Genomic DNA, 19,744 nt, shown 5'->3' on the forward strand with positions numbered 1-19,744 from the left:
GAGTAATATTGTAGTTCTATTACCCGAGCTGTTTATTAAGATACTACCACCATGTGCATATTGCAGCATCCAGGACATGTACTCATGAAACCCCACAATTTTTATTTTGAACTTCAAGGCATTCCTCACCCAGCCTGACTTGTAACAAATACTGTGCAAAACAGCTTCCAAAGAACGGAGGTACTTGGACTTTCCTAGGAATTCTCTTTCAGGCTTAAATTTTCATTTCAATTTATTAGTTTATCCTGCTCTCTTTGGCTCCCTCTCTGGTTTTAGTAATCTCAATTTCTTTCTGCAAATAAAATTTTTAAATAAGGCAGTGAGGTGTACCTATGCAGTACTGAGCTGCGTCTTTTATTTTGGATATCTCTGGTGAAGTCTTCTTTTTACTTGAAATGGGCCTAAATTGGTTGTTCCAGTACTTCAGGTTTATGAATTTTGTGTTAAGTTGCACCAGAAATGGCTGTCAAGCCAACCAGTCAGAGATGCAGAGAATTCTGCCTAGAAGATGTAAGAACTTGAAGGACTGTTACGAAAGGCCAACCCATATTTTGCAATTCAAGGAGGAAAAACATTTGCTAAATGAAATTTGTAAATAACTGCACAAACACTACAAATATACTGTCGTGTTTAAGTGGCAAAATGCTAAAAGCAAGATACCTTGTCCTCATATGTAACACTATTACACTTTTTAAGACCGGCTTTTTAGTTTGTTTTCTGTATTTTTGCACTTTTCTTTGTATTTGGTGTTACAGTAGGCACTGTTGATTCAAAACTGGTAGTTTCTTTCTCACAACGGTACAGTTCAGGTTATGATTTCTGCAAATCAGGGCACATTTAAATGCTGTTCTTGCTTGAATTTTATTTTGGCAAAATAGCTTTTAAAATATGGGGGTTTTTCTGTGGTTTCTTAGGAGAGTCTTAAAAGAAATAGCATGTGTAAATGTGTGTGTTGCTTGAAAAGATTCATGTAGACATGATTCTAAGAAATAATTGAAAAAATATATTTTCTTGCAAAAGCGTATTGAAGAATAAAATTTTTAAAAAGAGTGATTTTAAGACATGTGACTGAAGCAAATACTGTATTACCATGGGAAGATAAAATGCTTCAGGCATATTAACATCCTGAGGCAAAGCTGAAGGTATTTTAACTTATTGATAACATCTACTCCTTCAGGCTAAAAATGACTATCATAAATTTTTCATTTCAGCATATAATTTAAACTAACTAAACTTGCTCGTTCAGATTGAACTAAAAGTGTTTGGAAAAGTGAAAGACAAATGAAATCAGTATCTGAGCAGTCTCAAGTGTCTGGAATACAAAATGACAGGGAATAAACAAAGATTTCTCAGCAAGCATTACATAAACAGCACTACATTTCTCTTGGTGTTAGAGGGGTTTGGTGGATTTCTTCATGCCAGGGGAATATCAGTGTGGGAGGGTAAGACCTAAATAGGAAAAGTGAGGCAAGTTGACTGGAGCTATGCTAAACATCAAGATGCTGAATAAATGCTCTTAGGGGTTTAAACAGCTTGAAGAGGATGATAGTTTAAAAACTGAGTTTTGCATGCAAATTTCCTTGTATCACTGACAACGTCACTGGCTTTTTTTGCTAACTCTTTTGCTTTAACTATCTGAGGTAATTGGATTTTTATTTACCTCTGGCATTTCATTTTGTGAAAATGAATTAATAGTGGTTTGTTTTCAGGTTAGTGATGCCATGTTTGCATGTCAGGCACAGGCAGGTATATTTCTTTAACAGTTTTGTTGTTATTAATGTTACATGGCTTTAGTTGCAGTTTGAGAGGTGTATTTAGACAGTGTTTAAGTTGCTGAGGCTTTACTACCAGTCAAACTAGCAGGAAAGGCAGAGAAATAACTGAATCATACATCAGATCTCAGTCACAGAAAATAAGACCAGTGTGTTACTTACAGGGATTTTCACATTAAAAATCATCTCTGACTCATACCTTAATTTCCACAGTTTTTTAGTAAAACTTAAGAGTTGCTGTTACTGAGATTAAGTAATGTTTGGTTTGGCATGTTTTCATTGAAATAGTTTAATCACTGTTGAGAAAAGCACAGAGACAGGTACTTAATATCCTCCCTATGCATATTGCATGCAATATTTTAAGGTTTGCTGACACAAAAAAAGTGTAATACACACTAGGGTAGAAAATAACATTGTGGAAATTAGAATAGCTGAGAGGAAGGGAAGGTAACTTTTGTTTTAAAAGCAAAATTTCTTTACTCCTCTCACTCTTGTGTGTACTTGCATGGACTAAGACAGCTGAGGCATGTGTCCAGAGCAACTTGTCCAGCGTGTAGTTTGACCTGTCCTTCATCTTCTAATCTTTTGTTTCCTGAGAAACTACACATACATATGCTCAAGGATCTTGCTGATCTGCTAACCAGACTTCCACCAGCACACACAGCTCTACCAGCACTTTTATTACCATTTGTTCTTTCTTGTGCTTCCACATCTTATGTACTCATTTGTTGTCCAGTTATACCAAAATTAACACTTTTAATGAAATTATCTGTAATAGGTGCTGCTGTTGTGCAACACAGCAATACTAACAAGGAGAAGCGTGACTGGGAATATAAAATACCTGAATGTGACTTTAGGAGGTATATTAAGTGGTAACTCTGGAAGCCACTGGATCAAATGTAAGACTGTAATGGCAAGACAGGTCAAGATAATTAAGTGCTCTGCAGAGTTTGTGCAAGTAATCACAAAGGTAGAACTACAGTAAGAAAGAAAAGACCTGAAGATCTTATAAATCGAACGAGGAGAAACAAAATCCAACTAATTTTTACTTATTTATTTATTTATTCTATTCTTTGACATTTTTCTTGTCTGCTGGCAGGCTCTGGAAAGCAGAGACCTGAGTAGCTGGAGGGAGTGTGTGGTTGGCTTGAAGCAAACTGAAGTGGTTATTTTCATGAAATACTGGCTCTAGAAGGGGTTTTCCAAGCAAGAAAGGCTAGGCAAATGAGACAGTGTTGTATCTGTCAGGTAATGGAGGTAATACCCCTGGTTTGGATGCTAGCACAAGATAACACTACAAGGGAAAGTGCTAAAGACAAAAAAACCCCAAGCAAACAATCTATCCCTAAGTTGTTCTTAAATGGAACTTGCCTCCTGCCTTACCCCCTTTTTTCCTCTTCCCTTTGAACACCAAATTCGGTGATTTCTATGTCAATGACCACAAAATGAGTACCCAAGGTATTAATTGAAATTGGATGCAGTAAAATAAGCATGATTGAAACCTGTTGGGTTAATTGTACTGAAGGAATATAAAACTAGGTAGCTGTTTGTGTTCAGGAAAGATGAATAGATGGAACTGGACTGTGATCCTGACTTATTTCAGTTACTTTGAACCATGGGTTATTGAGTGGGGAGGGCTATGAAAATGATCAGGGGCCTGGAACACCTCTCCTACAAACAGTCTGAGGGAGCTGGGGTTGTTCAGCCTGGAGAAAAGAAGGCTCTGGGGAGACCTAATAATGACCTTCCAGTAGCTGAAGGGAGGCTGGAGAGGGACTGTTTGCAAGGGCCTGTAGTGATAGGATGAGGGGCAATGGTTTCAAATCAGAGAAGAGTAGATTTAGGTTGGATGTTAGGAAAAAATTCTTTACCGTGAGAATAATGGAAAAATGGGACAGGTTGCACAGGGAGGTAGTAGAGGCCTCATCCCTGGAGATATTCAAGGTGAAGCTTGATGAGGCTCTGAGCAACCCCATCTAGTTGAAGATGTCCCTGCTTACTGCAGGGGGGTTGGACTAAATGACCTTTAGAGGTCCCTTCCAACCCAAATTATTCTATGATTTTATGAGTATGCGAACAGCAAAGTGTAGGTTTTAGATCAAATAAAGTTCCATTAGAAACCATTGGAGCAAATGCGATATGCTCACAACCTTAACAAGCATATGTCTAAAGGTATTTTGAGAATTTTGTTTGGAAGGTCTTATGCAGCTCGTTCTGACACAAAGAGTGCTATCTCTTGTACTTTAGTATTTTAATTTTAGATCTTAGGCTCGTGGGATATGCTTAAGAGATAGGCATGAATGACATGGTTGGAACTTGTTAATAGAATAAGTGACCTTCTGATCATGGTGGGTTTAACATCAGCATGAAAAAACAATTTCCTAACTGCTGATAGATACATTTGATATTTCAGAAGGTTTTTACTAGGACCAACTTCCCAAAAGCTGAAGCTGAAGCAGGGGTGGGGGGAAATGAGCAGCGGTTCATGTGAGCAGGCAGAAGGTAATGGAAAATGCTTTTTTATTAAAAAAATGTTAAAAAACAATTATGTTAAAAATGTTTTTAAAACAATTATGTTTTAACAATTACGTTAAAAATTGTTTTTAAAACAATTATGTTTTAAAATGTTAAAAAACAATACAAAACAGAAAACCCAAGCCAAACAACTAACCCTGTCCCCAAAAAACAACAGCCAAAAAAAAAAAAACCCCTGAAATACTGCAATCTAGGATGAGGATAAACTTGGAAAAAAAGGACCAATCCAGTGTCTAGCAAAATAAATGTACATGTTCGTTCTAGGTTGTTATAGTCAGTCATATTTCATAACAAACATGAAGGGATGAAGAGAAATCACATCAGAAATTGTGTATGAAATATTGATAATAGCAATATTAAAGGGATAGATGGCTGTGCAGAAAGGAGAAGAGACTAAAAATAGGAGGCAGTCAATCGTCAGTGATTAAAGGAGAGGCTTCTGAAGATAGGTTGATTTGGGTAGAAGGTGCTTTTTTGGGGTTTGTTTGTTTTCAAATGAGCCAAGTCAGGCCCAGGCATCCAGTGTGTGTTAAGTCTCAGAACTATGAATACCACGCACATGTATTCTGAAAGCATGAGAAACAATTTTCTACCTTACCAGATGGCTTTGGAGATCTGTATAAAAAGATGTTAACAAAAACCTCTGTCCTGAGCAGCCTCTTGAGTGCAAATAACGATTGGGGTCCCTTCATCATTCAGAGAACTCTGCAGTTCTCACTGATGTTCTCTACCCTGTGCTGGTTGGTACATTCCTCAGATTCCTCCTCATGTTTCTCTTCATGTTTTTACTTTCATGCCTGTGAGCTCGTTACCCTCCCTTCATGTCCCTTATCACCTTGCCTTTCTGTTTAATGTCTCCTAAATAACCTTTTCCAAAAAGACCAGCAAAGCTATGAAGTGCCCTGCCTATTGGTACTGCTGTGTTTGCTCTGTCTGTGTGTTTCAAGTGTAATGAATTCAAATAAAATGTTACGAGGGTAATAACTCCTTCAAGCTTGTGGAGTTCTTCTCTTGGTCTCTAGGGGGGTACCTGTGTGTTTCCCTGACCTGGTAGTGTTAGCTTTTCACAGTCCTAGTAGGAGAAGAATGTTGATCTTTACCAACATTTATAACAGCCAAGCACTGTTATATTTTATGGCAGTTAACCTAACATCTGTTATTGTAATGGACTAATTCATAAAATATTTATCCTCTAGCAAATTAAAAGCTAGAGGTTTAATAAGTGGCAATTGACAAGTTTTTTTGGAAAATATCACCATTCAAACAAACCTGATAATTTCTTGATGAAAGAAGCTGTGTGAATGTATTGTTCAAGCACTCATTAAATAGAGGAATTGGCTAATTGGTAATCAGTAATGGATCCATGTGTCTCTATTCTCATTTCCAGGAGAGCTGGAGATTTCCATCCTGTGTTTCTCCATGGCAGTGTTGGACTCTACTGCTAGTCTAAAATAGCAGTTTAATGTTTAAAATACTTGATGCTAATTGTTGTGAATTGTCCTGTCATTCAGCTCTGACACCCAAAAGAAGGCTTACCAGGCTAGATGGATTCACTGAACCCAGTATTAAAACAGCAAATAAGTGCTGATTTTACAAAATGATGTAGATTCTAAACAGGCACCGCAGACTTCAACAAAAAATAGTGGAAGAGATGGTTTGAAGGCCGTACTTGGCAAAACCCCTGTGACTCTGGAGCTTATAGTCTCCCCTTTCATGTCTCCGACACTCTCTTGGTTTCTGTTTGCACAGGCCCATGAAAATGTGGGATATTAGGGATCTCTCCAGGTTGTCTGCTCCAAGCTCTCACTTGAAGTGCCAGTGTCCCCAATGCTAGATCAGGGTCAGACAAGATTTCAACTGATTCTTGGAAATCTTCCAGGATGGAGATGCCGTCCTGGAATCTCTTTTTGCCTCTATTGTCTAGGATCTGCATAATCAAACTAAGGCTGTGTAATGTGCAAGATGAAATAAATAACAAAAGTTGATGAAGAATGGCAAATATGAATTGAATAAGTAATGAAAAGTCAGGGAAGTAGAAGGTCAGAAAACTGGGATCTTGAAAGACGGACTTCAGGTCCTGTGCTAATGTTACCATCGTTGAGGAACCCCTCCCTGAATATGCCTGCTTTTAAAACCAGCAGCTTTTTCCTCCTAAGTTTCAGCAGGAGCCAAGCCTTATACTTGTCCTAATACCTGTTTCATTGCAGCATTAGGAGTTTTTGTGCAAGCAGAAGTCTCCTATCTCTCTGGTTTTTCTATCAGTTAAACCTAAGAAGTAATACGAGCTTTGCAGTGAAAGCGTCAGAACCTAAAGCTGCTGTCTCTGTCTGCATGAAGGTTTTTCTAAGATAGAACTGCTAATAGAGCAGATCAGAATATTTGTTCTAAGGAACTAATGCTTTCCACAAGTAGCTCCATTTTTGTAGGAAGTAACAAGGGGAATTCAGTGCTGCCCATAGGTTAGGAACTTAGGTTTTTCTACTAGAGAAACTATTACAGTTTAACAAAATCACTGCAAATGTGTGGGGATTTTTCTTATTAAATATCAAACTTAGAAGAATAGTGATTGATTTAGGGTTTGAAGGTGATCTTTGTAATAGAAGGGGTCATACATAAGCTTATGCTTTTTATTTAAAGCTTTCATTCGACATAGTAGAGCTTGAATTTCTTGTGCAAGATGTCAGACAGAAGGTTTAATTCATGCAGAGACCATCAGTTTCTAAATTTTGGATAATTTGTCTTCTCGTATCTTTAACATTTTTTTAATTCCAGTGAGACTCATGGAATAGTCCTTAGGAATCTCTGTGTTCTAGAACAGCTGCTAACTGTTGGTTTTGACTGATTTGTTAATCAAAGGAATGATATGACGTGGAAGCCTTAAAATACTTCTCAATATCCGGCCATTTGAAAGTATAGGTTTAACCTCTTTTACATTTGCAGATTTTTGTGTGATAAAGAGAATCTGAATTTACTGGTGGAAACTTGGGGGTTGTTGTCAAAAGTGGCTTTATGACTGTTCAAAAGCATTTCATGTGTTATCTGTGTTGTACTTTGCTCCGTTATGTCAGAGTAAATCACAAGAACAAGGCACATTTGAACTTTCTAAACCAAAACAGTTTTCAAGTATAATGTTTATTTAATAAAAAGCCTTCACTGTATTGTTCTCATCCCCAATGATTCTTTTGCAAGTAATTTTCAAGGTAGGATTGTTTTTTAAGGCTGCTATAGTGACATGAGCCTCCTTATGCTATGTGCAGCATTATATAGCTTTCCATGTTTCTGAAAAATATAGTAAAGTATTTTTTTCTACCAAACATTCTATAATATCTAGTTTATGTACAGTTAATGTTGATGAAACAGCCTTGACTCTCAAACTACCTTTGGTTTTATAATACTGCTCTTGAATAACTCAACACCTAGTAGGTTTGGTCTCTTCTAGATTTGTACAGATTTGTTTCAGAAGTAACTTCTTCAGCATGGTTATGATTAATTTACTTTAACCTAATCATGTTGTCCATTCGTTAACTGAGATGACATAATAGCTGTGATCTGCAGGCTTCCCATTGTTGAAAATTTTCTAGTTTACATGCTGAAGCTTTTGACAGTATCCAGACTCTCACCTTTTCACTTTAAAATGTATGTTTTACAGGTTCTTGAAAGTTTGTGGTTCTGAACTAGTACGTCTTGAGTTGTCTTGTGGCCATTTCCTCAATGAAACATGCTTGGAGGTTATTACTGAAATGTGTCCAAATCTTCAGGAATTAAATCTCTCATCATGTGATAAAATACCACCCCAAGCTTTCAACCACATTGCCAAAGTGGGCAGCCTAAGGCGTCTCATTCTCTACCGAACAAAAGTGGAGGTAGGAACAAATGTTTTTTTACCTCTTGCAATAAGTGCTTTAAATCCTGGTAAAGTTACGTTTTTTCATCGATTAAGGTGTTAATTAAGTTAATTCAATTTTTCTATGTAAATTTAAAAAAATTCAAAAATTCAAAAACCATAGGGTTGTTTTGTTTTTTTTTAAAGTACCTTCTGGATTTAATAAAAATAAGTAAAAAGTCTGTATGGAAGATCAGTGACTTTTCACCACCTGTTTTAAGCAGCATAGTGAAATCACAAACGTGAAAGCTTTTATCTTGTTTTGAAGTGTACTCCAAACAGGCTGTATTTGGCAATATAACTGTGAAACTGTCATGTTAAGTAACTGTCTGTAATTCTCAATATACTCTCCTATAGAATTACTTGCTAATTATTAGATTCCTACTATCTTTGTATATGAGCAGTATTTGAGACATGGAATACAATTTTTAAAAATATTTTGCATTTATGGTACAGAATTTTTTGGTTTGTACAATTACTTAGCTGCCTGTTAGTGGCTTTTATTTGTTAAGTACAAAAAAACCCCAAATTTTCATGAAAACAACCTGAATAAAATCGAGAACATATTATGTAGTTATCTGAGCAATTGTTATGACAGTTTCTTGTTATTTTTGCTGTTTTCTTTGAATAAGTTTTGTATTTTAAAACATTTTCATGGTCTGTAATCAAAGCTCCAACGTATAATTCAAACTTTTAAGTGAAAAGGAGTTTTCTGGTGTTGTGCTACTTACTGCACTGCTGTTTTGTATGATAGCTGTACCATCGGAAAAAGTTTATGGTCTTTGATCCTAACCCTTATGATTTTTAAGGCCATATATAGTGTCATTTCCTTGACTTATCGAATGAGTTTCTCTGTACAAAACCAATTTCAAACTTCTGAATTGAAGCTTCCAGTGCCTTCCTATTTATTCACTGAGCATTTGTTGGCACTGATACATTTGAAGAATACAATGAACAATGGAAGTATTATTGTATACAGTAATTGCCAATGCATATCTTTTTGGTCTGAGTATGAATATTATCTTAATTTAAAGCTTATCATGGAGTATTCCATTCATATAAATAATTCAGCCAAAGCTGTATTTTAAAGAAACCAAAGCCACAATTACAGTCTCTGTATTGCTGGGTGTAAATTTTAATGTAAGCTTATATATTCTGCATTCTTTATAATGTGTGAAGAAGTTGGTATTAAAATTACAGTTGAAATATCAAAATCTAAATGTAAATCAAATTACAGTGGACAAAGGACTTTTATGCACAAAGTTTAAAGCAAGTGTTTTATTTATAATTTTATCTTGAATACTTTTAACCAAGAGCAAATTTGGACCTTGTGTAGCTGTAAGAGAGGACACTGGAAATTGTAGATACTGAGAAGAGACATAAGTACTTTGGTATTAAATGTGACAGTTCTTATTTTCTTACACCCTGAGCAACAATAGAGTTAAATGCTGCCTTAAAAATTTTCTACCAGCTTTTCAGAAATAACCTGATGTGGGTCATGTTACACTTTTGAGAGCTACTGTCTGAACTGCTTGGATAAAATTTCTTTGCCTTGGGTGCAGGATTAAGAATTGCAAAAAAGAGTGGAAAAAAGCAAAAGCCTCTAGCTCTATAATGTGGGTTCTTGGAAGGAGGCTGAGCTGGTGGCCTTGATGGTGCTTCCTGATCCTGTGTCAGTCTCATAGGGCTGAATTTAGCCTGTAATGTGAAGAGTGAGGGGGAAGACTGAAGGTGTAAAATAGATTTGCAGACATAAGGGAGGGCATAATTTGACCAAATGAAGCAAAACCAAAATACAGTAATTGAATTAACTCCAGAGACTATTATTTTCATTGACTTAATTCAGTAATTGCCGTGTTGCTGTGTCCCAGTCCCTGTTGTGTCCCTGGCACTGCCAAGTAGCTGTGAAGAACAAGAAGGTGCCCCTGTACATCCTGGAAACTAGCTTGCAAATTACAGTGAACCTTCTTTCAGGAAGCAAGTTTTTTGACTTTTGAAAGGTGACATCTATCTCAAGATTCATTCCACCTTCCTTTTTCTGTACTCTTGTTCTTCTCTTGCCTGATGCTCATACAGTGTTTGCATTGCAACTGTTTTTAAACTGGTGTCATAAAGTTTTGGAGGCAAAGGTTTTCTCACTGTCCAGTTCTTCATCCCCAAAGTAATCCAAATACTTTTTTGGGTGGGAGGCTGATTTTGAACATGTATATTCCAGTTCTCCCCCTGTTCATCATGTTTCTTTCCTGTTCTATTGCTAGCTTGTAATTTGGAGAAAACTGGTTTTGCTGCCATATTTATTTTGAATCTGTATATAAAATTTGCCTGTGTTCATGTCTTTATCCAGAAAGCATCATTTAAACACACTTGTGATTGTGGTAATAAAGGGCAGGGCCGGAGGGACTTTATCTCCTTCTGCAGACAGAAGCTGTAAAAGGGACTGGCTTACATTTGTTGACAGGTTTTTTTTCTTCCTGGTTGGAGAGGCCAATGAGCTGGAGACAGGTGGACTGGGATAAATGGTCTCCAGATGTCATTTCCAACACCCCCTCCAACTCCCACTCCAGTGCTCCACTGATATTCTGTGCCTCGGTGCTGGTGGCACTAATTGCTGACGTAACTCTTGAGCTTTGTTCTCCTGATACATGATGAGGCCAGTAGCCAGTTGTGAGATGCACTGTTTCTGTATGTTACATTTTTTCTGTCCATAAAATGCATGTAATAGCAACTTTCTCATTGTAGCTGTGGCAGCGTCTCAGCTGAGACACTGAGGTTCTCTGATTTGGTGCTGTACAGGGTACTCTACATAGAGGTGTGTAAAAGGACTTGCCATACTGTCACTTGACAGCATGCTTTTCTGAGTTGCAGGAAGTTCAGGTGGTTATAAAACTGAGCCTTTTCCTTTGGAATAAATGAGGAAATGATTGCTAAAGAAAGCTTGCTTAAGAAAGGTGTGAGCATTTCTGTAAACTAAATGATTGGAGACTTTCAGAGGTTATTTCTGTCTGTCACTGCCTAGGTATCTTGTTCTTCCTTCAGGCTACAAGAACTTCCTTGTAAAGGATGAGGTGACTTCTATTTGCTTCATCATGAAATGGCACCAGTTGGCTCAGGGAACTAAAGGACTTAAGCATGAGACAAATTTGGCCACCATTGAATTTTATTTTGGCATGTGCTTCCCTGCCATTTTCAGCTTGTAGCATGACTAATTGAAAGCTAACATGCACAAAAATGAAAAGAGATGAAACCAAAAGAAAGTTAACAACTTGAGTAGCTTTTTAGACCTCTACATCCAAGTAAAGTGTACAGAAAGAGTATAGTGTGTATTTTGTGTGTTACTGAAGGTTCATCTACTCTCCCAAGATGTGTTCTTCCTGTCAGAAGTAAGGTACTGAGGATAAATATTTATCCTTACAGCACAAAATTTTATAAGTAGTCTGAAAATGTATGTTTTCTGGGAAGCCAATAGATGAGAACTTTTTCTGAAAAGAAAAGATAGGACTGTGTAAGTATGTAAAGTTTGTTTTGTGTTCTTTTTTAACTGATTAAACCAATGATTTTCCTTTTTTTAAGCACCCATATAGCCTCACCTCTAAACCTCTCAAATTCCCTCATATCTTTAACATAATTATTTCAAAGTATCATAGTACCAACAAGTACATAACTTTGAAATTATCTTAATGCCTTAAAATACTGTTTGGGGGAAAATAAAAATATTTATAAAGGGAAAAAAAAACCCAACAAACCACACAAAGCCCCAGGACAACAAAAATAAAATGACCAGAAGCATAATGTACAGTTTCTTTGCTGGGGCAGATTTAGATAAGAATCATATTTCACTAATTCTATATCTTTTTGTATCTATGTTACTAACATATTACATTCTTCTTTCTGTGAGAAGAATTGCTTTTTTGAGACTCTTGGAGGTTGGCTTTTAGATGCCAGGGTACAATACTTTGGAATTCATGAAGATTTTTTTTTAACCTTTTTATATGCAGTATTGATTTGCCCCATTGTATTTTTCAAAATGAATCTTCAGTAAAAGTTTACAGAATTCTGACTTTTCATCTGAGGTGTTTTTTAATAACTATATTAGAACTGCAGATGCCAAAGAATTTTGAAAAGGTTATTGTCAAAAAGAAACCTGCATCCAAAAAGTTTGAGGTTTGGCTTTCTTATTGTGCTGTATAATGCTAAAGAAAGGGAGGGGGGGCGGGGAAGTATTCTGAATTTATATAGATTTAATATTTTTTTTTACAGTCTTAATGATTACCTTTTACAAGGTTATCTGTTGGATGGTTTCCTTAGCATACTGCTAATTATTTGCACTTTCTGCTGGATCATGAATGCACAGATTCCTAAAAAAAAAGTAAAGCAAGATTCAGTCTCTCAAAGTGTGTTACTCTGGTATCTGATTTTTTCACAGGTGAGATGGCTGCACAAACCAGCAACACTCTTGCAACATCTAAGTCAAAACTTGTGTGATGTGTAAGGTCAAATGTCTGGAGTCTTTGTAAAGACAGGGAGGACCCAAGCTAGTCCAATATCAGTTATTTACTTGAAGCATACACAACACATCTTCCAGGCTGACCTGAATTACAGAGTGGAGGACTTTAATGTTTGGCCAGATCTCTCACTTCTCTCAGGTGGATTAAGTTATGATTACAAGCAGTAATCTCATCTCCTGTTCCAGACAGGAGCAATCCTCTTGATGTTCTTTCTGACACATGCTTGTCTAAACTGTTCTTAAAGACTTCAGAGACTCCTGAGGCAGTCTACTTCCCTTTACTGAGGCTTAGAACTAACTGCTGTATCTTAAAATGTTTCTCTAACCTGCTCTGTAAGGTTGTGTTTAGCAGCAGCATCATACCCTTCTGGGCAGTTTGATGTCAGGGTCTTCTCTCAAGTTTCAGCTGTTTTCTTCACCTGAAACACCTCCTGAGAATGGAGGATAGGGTAGACCACTTTATTTGGCCCCTTTGGACTGCTCCTGTTGCCTTTGCCATCTTATAAAAAGTGATTATTTTCGATTTTTTGTTTTGGCTTTGATAGCGGAAGAAATTTCTGCCACTGAGGCCATGCCAGACATTGCTCCACAAGACAAAGTAATTCTCACTTTAAGTTTCTTTCCTAGGTGGGTTTTATTTGTGGGGGCCTTTTGGGGGTTGTTTTGTTTTGCTTTGTTTTTTAAATAACATCCACTCTTTTCTTTTCCCAATCCGTTTAAAGATAAGCAAGGTATAAAACCAAATACTAGCTTTTATTTGGGGAAAACTCAAAAAATCTCCAAACTATACATGTCTTGGCTGCTGGGCTCAAGAACAGCATTATATGGGCAGTCTTCTATTTGACTGTCTCTTCTTGGCTGAGAAAGTGAAATGAGACTCCCTCCATGTTTGAGCTTGCTGATTCAGAATTTGGGTGGCCTCTCAACTCTTGTAAAGCACTCTAACATCTGAAGTTTGGCCCCTGTTACAGCTTCAGGGTTGGGTGATTGCCTTGCTCTTCTCCTTTGCTTAAATAGGTGTGTTAGCACTTGGATTGCAAGGCAGGGAGATGAATTGCACTGACAGATGGCTTGAATCAGACAGGTTATTACAATGATAATCCTTCTATATGTAGTGCATATGGATTCTGTGAGCTGCCATTCTTCTGCTGTCCTCATGTCCTTTGCCACCTCAATTGACTGAGGCACAACTAGGCATGCACAAAGGGTTCTTTTTCTTCTTTCGTGGCATACACAAAACCCACCTCAGTTACAGAGCAGACACTGCTTCTTAAAGAAATCTGATTTTTTGTGTGTGGGGGTATGTATGGACCCTAGAAGAGGCATTAATATAACTGCTATAATGAATGTTGAGTAAGTACTCCCTTCTTTTACTGCCATTCCTAGTGTTTTTAAAAAACATTTTTGTGTTTTTCTAAGTAACTTTTTAAAAATAATACTGTAGGTTTTATAAGTTGTGAAAAGACCTCTGAAAATGTGGACTCAGTGCACATCAGTACAGGAAGGACAGTCTTAAATTAGGGAAGGACTAAAAAAGGTATTATGTGAGGTGCATCAAATTCATGTTCAAGTTAACAAAAGTAGCTCAGTTATCTAATCAAGATAACTGTGAATATTAGTCTTCCCACCTGTTTGACCCCTTTCTTAAGAAGAGGAAGTATGGAATTATCTCATATCCCACAGACTGTTCAGACTGTTCACTTTTGCAGTGTTTGTGTCATTTTATGGAAAGAAATTGCTGCTTCCCATCCTTTCAGGTCAGTGTTTAAAATTTCAGTCTCTAAATTATTATCAAGGACAATAGTGGAATGCATCAGGGTACAAATCTTTCTGGTGGAGTTGCCTGAATACTTGCAGAAGCCCTGTTTTAGAACTGTGTGTGCAGTCAGAGACTGGTTTATTAAGCTCTGATATTTCTCTTCTTCTGTAGAGAAGTTTCTGGGGATTTTGCTTTTAATTTGTGCATCTGAGTAGGTTCTAAAGCTCATAGCTTTCACTGGGCTAAATAGTAATGGCCATGTCTCATTCTCTTGGAGCTACTCATTCATTTTTAATGATCCAAATGAAGCATTTGGCTAAGAAGTACATTATTTAAAATGTATTGGATATTTACACACTTACTACCTTTAAAATGTTCTTAAGTATTACTTCTTCAATAGTAACCCTTGTGTTTAATTCTCTATCTACCTTTTTCTTTAAAAACACAAATGAAAGTCAAGCAAGCAAGCATACAGTAGCTTTGTAAGAGTTCTGCAAAGATACATGTGAGGACTCATATACTTGTAGCCTGCCTTTGGGAAAAATCTTAGAAGTCCAAGTTGGAAGCTCATGTTCCAAATATGTCAAGTGTTGGGTGTTTCTAATTGCACCATCAAGAGACCTAAATTAGATGTCTGAAATGGTCTTCATGGATACCCCATGCTATATCCCTGTTCTGTGTCTGCCAGCCTTTCAGTGCAAGAGGTGGCATGACAAAGGATCATGTTCCTGCCAAATTTCATTAGAGTAAAACCAACTGAGGAAACTAAATAAAGCATTTTACCATAAACTTCTGAAAAATAAGTAAATTTCTATGTATAAAAACAATTATACTACCCATATGTACTATCATTGTCAAATATTGTCAACAAGCACTACTGACTAGTGTTCTCGTAGGAATTCCACTTATTAGCAGTAGACTATTTTGCCCTTTATATATTGCATGGGGTTTCTTTTTTACTAACTGTTGTATGTACTGTAGACATCGACAGACTTCTGTGGTTAATACTTTGTGAATCTAATTCCTGTTTTCAAGCTCATACAGATTACAAAATCCTAAAGTGGTGAATGGTTTAAGTATAATTCTCAGCTACTTGTGATGTGAATCCCAGACAACATTCTTTTTTGCACTGTCTATTTCCAACTACAGAATGAAGTATGGCTGCAAACAATTCTGAAGAGTATTTTTGGTACCTTAGAAACAAATAACCCATAAAGTCTCCCTCATTGTGGAACAGAACAGAAGTGTACTTTACATTTTGTTAGATGCATCTGATGTTCCAGTCCGGTTTCACACTGAGGAGTGTGCCGTACTTTCTGAAAAAAACATGGGCATGTTAAATGGCAGGAACATGACTGTAAAATACACATTATATCTGTTTTGGCCTGCATGCAGTAGTGACAGGTGCTCAATGGTTGTCAGCATCCTTGTCAGAATGGAGACTCCTTTGACATTAAAGTCACCAGCTCGGTCCTGATGCCGCACAGCTCTATTGGCAGTTCCATCAGGCTGCAGCCCATCAGTGAATGTCAGAGCCTCCACTCTCCTTCTGGTACATTGCCAGCCTCCTGTGTTTCCAGGCTGGCCTTGCCTCTTGTTTGAACTTGCCACATTCCTTCAGCAGCTCTCCTGTGGGAAAGGAGCGGGTAGGTCATGGGTGCAGAGGTATCTTCAGGGCAAGGCAAAACCACATCCAAACTGAGTTGCATAAAGGTTTGTAACGATTACCCTTGCTTCAGGCCAATCAATAGGGAGAGTACCCAGGGACTCATTAAGTGGCATTTGTGGTGTCCGTAACGGAGTTTTGAGCTGTATTTCAGAAAATGTGGTGACAGCCTTTAATGTCTAATTGACCTCTTCTCTTTGTTTCGCTTTCCATATTCCCTTCTGATGTGTTCCCCCGTGGCAGCAAACAGCCCTGCTCAGTATCCTGAACTTCTGCTCAGAGCTCCAGCACCTCAGCCTGGGCAGCTGCGTCATGGTGAGCACTAACTCCATGCTGGGGGCTGGAGGGTGTACGTGTGCATACTTGCTTTAGAACTACACCTAGGTTTACATTGCACAAAGACACGTTAAATGCTAAGTTGATGTTATAGTATATTCTCCTGAAAGGTCCAAGATGAATGTAGATTAGTCATGTACTTAAGGGTTTCATAGTAGTTTACTAGGTCTAAAACATAACTTGTGGGCTTCCTCATAGTTACTCTGCATCTTTCTAAATTTTGGAGCATTCTTTGAATGCATAATCATTTTCTTTACAAAACTATTCATTTGTATTCAGATGAAATCAACATTCTTAGCAGACTAACGCTTGTGTCTGACCCTGCAGTAATAACCATGACAGAAGTTGTTTTCAGCAAAAGCCGTTTGAGTCATAGACTTTCTGGGCACATCTAAAGAGAACACGGGGACAGCAGTTACTCCTGCAGGGCTCTGATCTGAGTTGTATTGCATGTACATGGCAGGGGTGTTGTGTAGTGAGATTCTGGCTTACTGCTGTCCCTAGTGGTAGGCACCTCAGATCACTCATCAGGGAGACTCATCTGACCATCCCCCTGGCTCCAGAAGCAAGTGACAAAGTGGAAGCGGCTCTGCCTTTCCTTCTTTAACTCACGGACAGAAGAGATGTCATTTTTCCAACAGCCCTTGTGTTCCAGCAAGTTTCGATAGTGAATTTCATTGTTTCTGCCTGCATAGTGTGACCTGTTTCAGTCCCTTTGGCTTGCTGAAGGTAACTAATAGGACTTCCATATGGAGATGTAGCAACTGATCAACCTGGAATGGGAATAAGCACATTCTTCAAGCTGTGTGTTTATGGTGACTGTGCCTATGGTCATAAAAGCAGTTTTAATCATCTTTTGAAGGAAGAACAGCTATGCAATAAAAAGAACAGGTCTTCAAAGCAAATGAACTTTTCATTGCATTTTCACCGATCTTTATAATTAACTAAATTTAAAACCATCTGCATCAGGGGCTTACTAGGAAATTTACTTTCGTCTTTTGTAAAAGTAAACCTCACTGTGCTCTACCATGTATAATTTTCAGAGCTCTTTAGGAATGACAAATGTTCAAGACAGATCTGTAGGTGTGTTAGAAAGCAAATCATGAAACACCTATGTATGTCTGGAAAGATGGTATATGTGACAAAGCATTTGCTTTTCTTGCAGATTGAAGACTATGATCTTATAGCAAGCATGATGGGAGCAAAATGCAAAAAGCTTCGCAGTCTGGATTTGTGGAGATGTAAAAACATAACTGAAAGTGGAATAGCAGAATTAGCTTCAGGCTGCCAGCTTTTGGAAGAACTTGATCTTGGCTGGTGCCCGACGTTGCAGAGCAGTACAGGCTGTTTCACAAACCTTGCACGTAAACTCCCAAATTTGCAAAAACTCTTTCTTACGGCCAACAGGTCTGTGTGTGACACAGACATTGAGGAGCTTGCTGCTAACTGTACACGTCTACGGCAGCTGGATATTTTGGGTAAGAAGACGTCTTAAATAAATATTTCTGGTTTAACATATCAAAAAATGTAGGAAAGGTTTACTCACTGCAGTGAGTTTCTGACTTAGAATCCAATGGATTTATACCAACTTTTTAATTTGACTGCTTAGGATGAAATGCTTAAACTGAGATTTAAGTGTGAGATTTTTCCAATAACTTTCAGTTTCATCACATTAGGTTTTTTAAACTGGATATCTTTTGGTTATCAGAAGGTCTGATTTCTTCTCCTCTTCATTTCTGTGAAGTGTGACAAAGTATATTTATAGTGCAACTGTGTGATTGATAAACACGTTACTGCTTTTACACAATGCAGATACACCAAGCAATACTGAATTTCTTTGTCATTTTTTCCAGGAAGCAAATTTGACTCATTAAAGAGGAAAAAGTAGTTAGCAGCAAAACTTAAATGGACTTTCTATAAAGGTGGGCAGGAGGAACTAATGAGGGGCAAAAAGTGTAGCGAATCCTGAATTTCTAATCCTTTGTGTCTTCTATAGTTAAAAATATTTTTAGAAATATAAAGTGAATACAGTTTGAACTCAAGTTAAGGACTTTGAGAAATGTAGTTTTGCACAATACGGATTTTTTTTTTTATGGTGGAATATGAGGTTTTCCTTTTTAAAATAAGGTCAGGCAGCAGGGTTATTAAGCAAGTCTTAATCAAGTTTAAGACTGTCAGCGTTTCTCGTTACAAAAAAAATTGCCATATTTGTTTAGATTGTCACTACAGTATAGCTAGTATACTCTTCTACCATGAAATAAGGTTTTACTCATCTGACTGAGAGCATTGCCTTCTGACCAACACAGGAAAGGAGGATGAACAGATAAAACTTTATTTCCACCTAGTACAAACTGTAGAGAGTTGATGTATATGTGCACAGGAGGTAATGTGTGTTCCATATCCTTGAGGAAATCTGTTTTGTAGCTAGATTATCAAGGGCACATTTCTCTATTCAGAAAAATTTTCAAACTGCTATAGTGAATGGAGCCTTTCATAAACACGTGTGTTCTCCTGACCACCCACTTCCATGCATGTCTACTACAATAGCATTGTGTCTTGCCCACAAAGGGATCTGACCTTTTCAGTACACCAGAGGCTGCCCCAGGAGTAGTTTGGCTGTGTTGAGCCTATGGATAGTCTGCTACTTCAGCCAGCAGTGGAGGTTTGTTGCAACATTAAGCATTTGAATTCATGTTTGAATTCAGTTTAACATCTTACTGGTGGTTTTTGTGGACAAATAACATCCGAATGTAGAAAAGGAATTTGTTCTGTTCCCTGTGTGCTTCCCAGTATTCCTGAGTCAAGTGGATTTGTAGTCAACCTTTACCAATGAGACTGTATTCTGGGCTGAGATGTGTGCTCTCCAGAGGATATCCAGTTGAATTATCTGCAGGATGTTAATAAAAACCTAAATATCCACCTTCCAGGCTTCACTTTGTTCATTCAGGGGAGTACTTAGTTGGGGAGTGGGGGAAGGTTGTCTTCTTCTGAAGACAATAGACGTACTTGAAGGAGTTACCCAGGGTTTTTTAGCAACAGCAAGGATCCTGTGTTCATTTGTTCATCTGAATATGGGAACCATTACAGTGTTTACAGTGCTTAAAAGAGAGAGTCAAGTAGAACAGTATTGTGTCAGCTGGAGGTAGAGTTTCCAGGTGTTCCCATGTAAATGCAGAAGTCTCTGTTGTCTGAACTAAAAAGCTGGTCTCTCACAGTGCAGGAGTACCAAGAAAGTCATAAATCTCTGTCTGCTCTAACTTTTGGTGGTTGATGTAGGGCCATCCTGTTA

The 19,744-nt window shown here is 37.6% G+C and overlaps 1 protein-coding gene across 5 annotated transcripts in view; it reads left to right on the plus strand.

Moving 5' to 3' along the window:
• The window catches only part of FBXL4 (F-box and leucine rich repeat protein 4), a 61,800-nt gene that overhangs the window by 26,987 nt on the left and 15,069 nt on the right, over positions 1 to 19,744 (plus strand). For 4 of the 5 annotated variants that reach the window (XR_011725329.1, XM_071741284.1, XM_071741287.1 and 1 more), the window contains exons 6-8: positions 7,957 to 8,170; positions 16,363 to 16,434; positions 17,621 to 17,933. Coding sequence is in view for 4 of the 5 variants with exons in the window: in XM_071741284.1 (XP_071597385.1) it covers positions 7,957 to 8,170; positions 16,363 to 16,434; positions 17,621 to 17,933 (599 nt within the window). In the remaining variant the exon portion in view is untranslated. Of the gene's footprint in view, positions 1 to 7,956; positions 8,171 to 16,362; positions 16,435 to 17,620; positions 17,934 to 18,308; positions 19,433 to 19,744 lie in introns of those variants that run through there. The other variant, XM_071741286.1, reaches the window with a different exon arrangement.

The sequence above is a fragment of the Heliangelus exortis genome, chromosome 3, assembly GCF_036169615.1.
Source record: "Heliangelus exortis chromosome 3, bHelExo1.hap1, whole genome shotgun sequence".
Lineage (NCBI taxonomy): Eukaryota > Metazoa > Chordata > Aves > Apodiformes > Trochilidae > Heliangelus > Heliangelus exortis.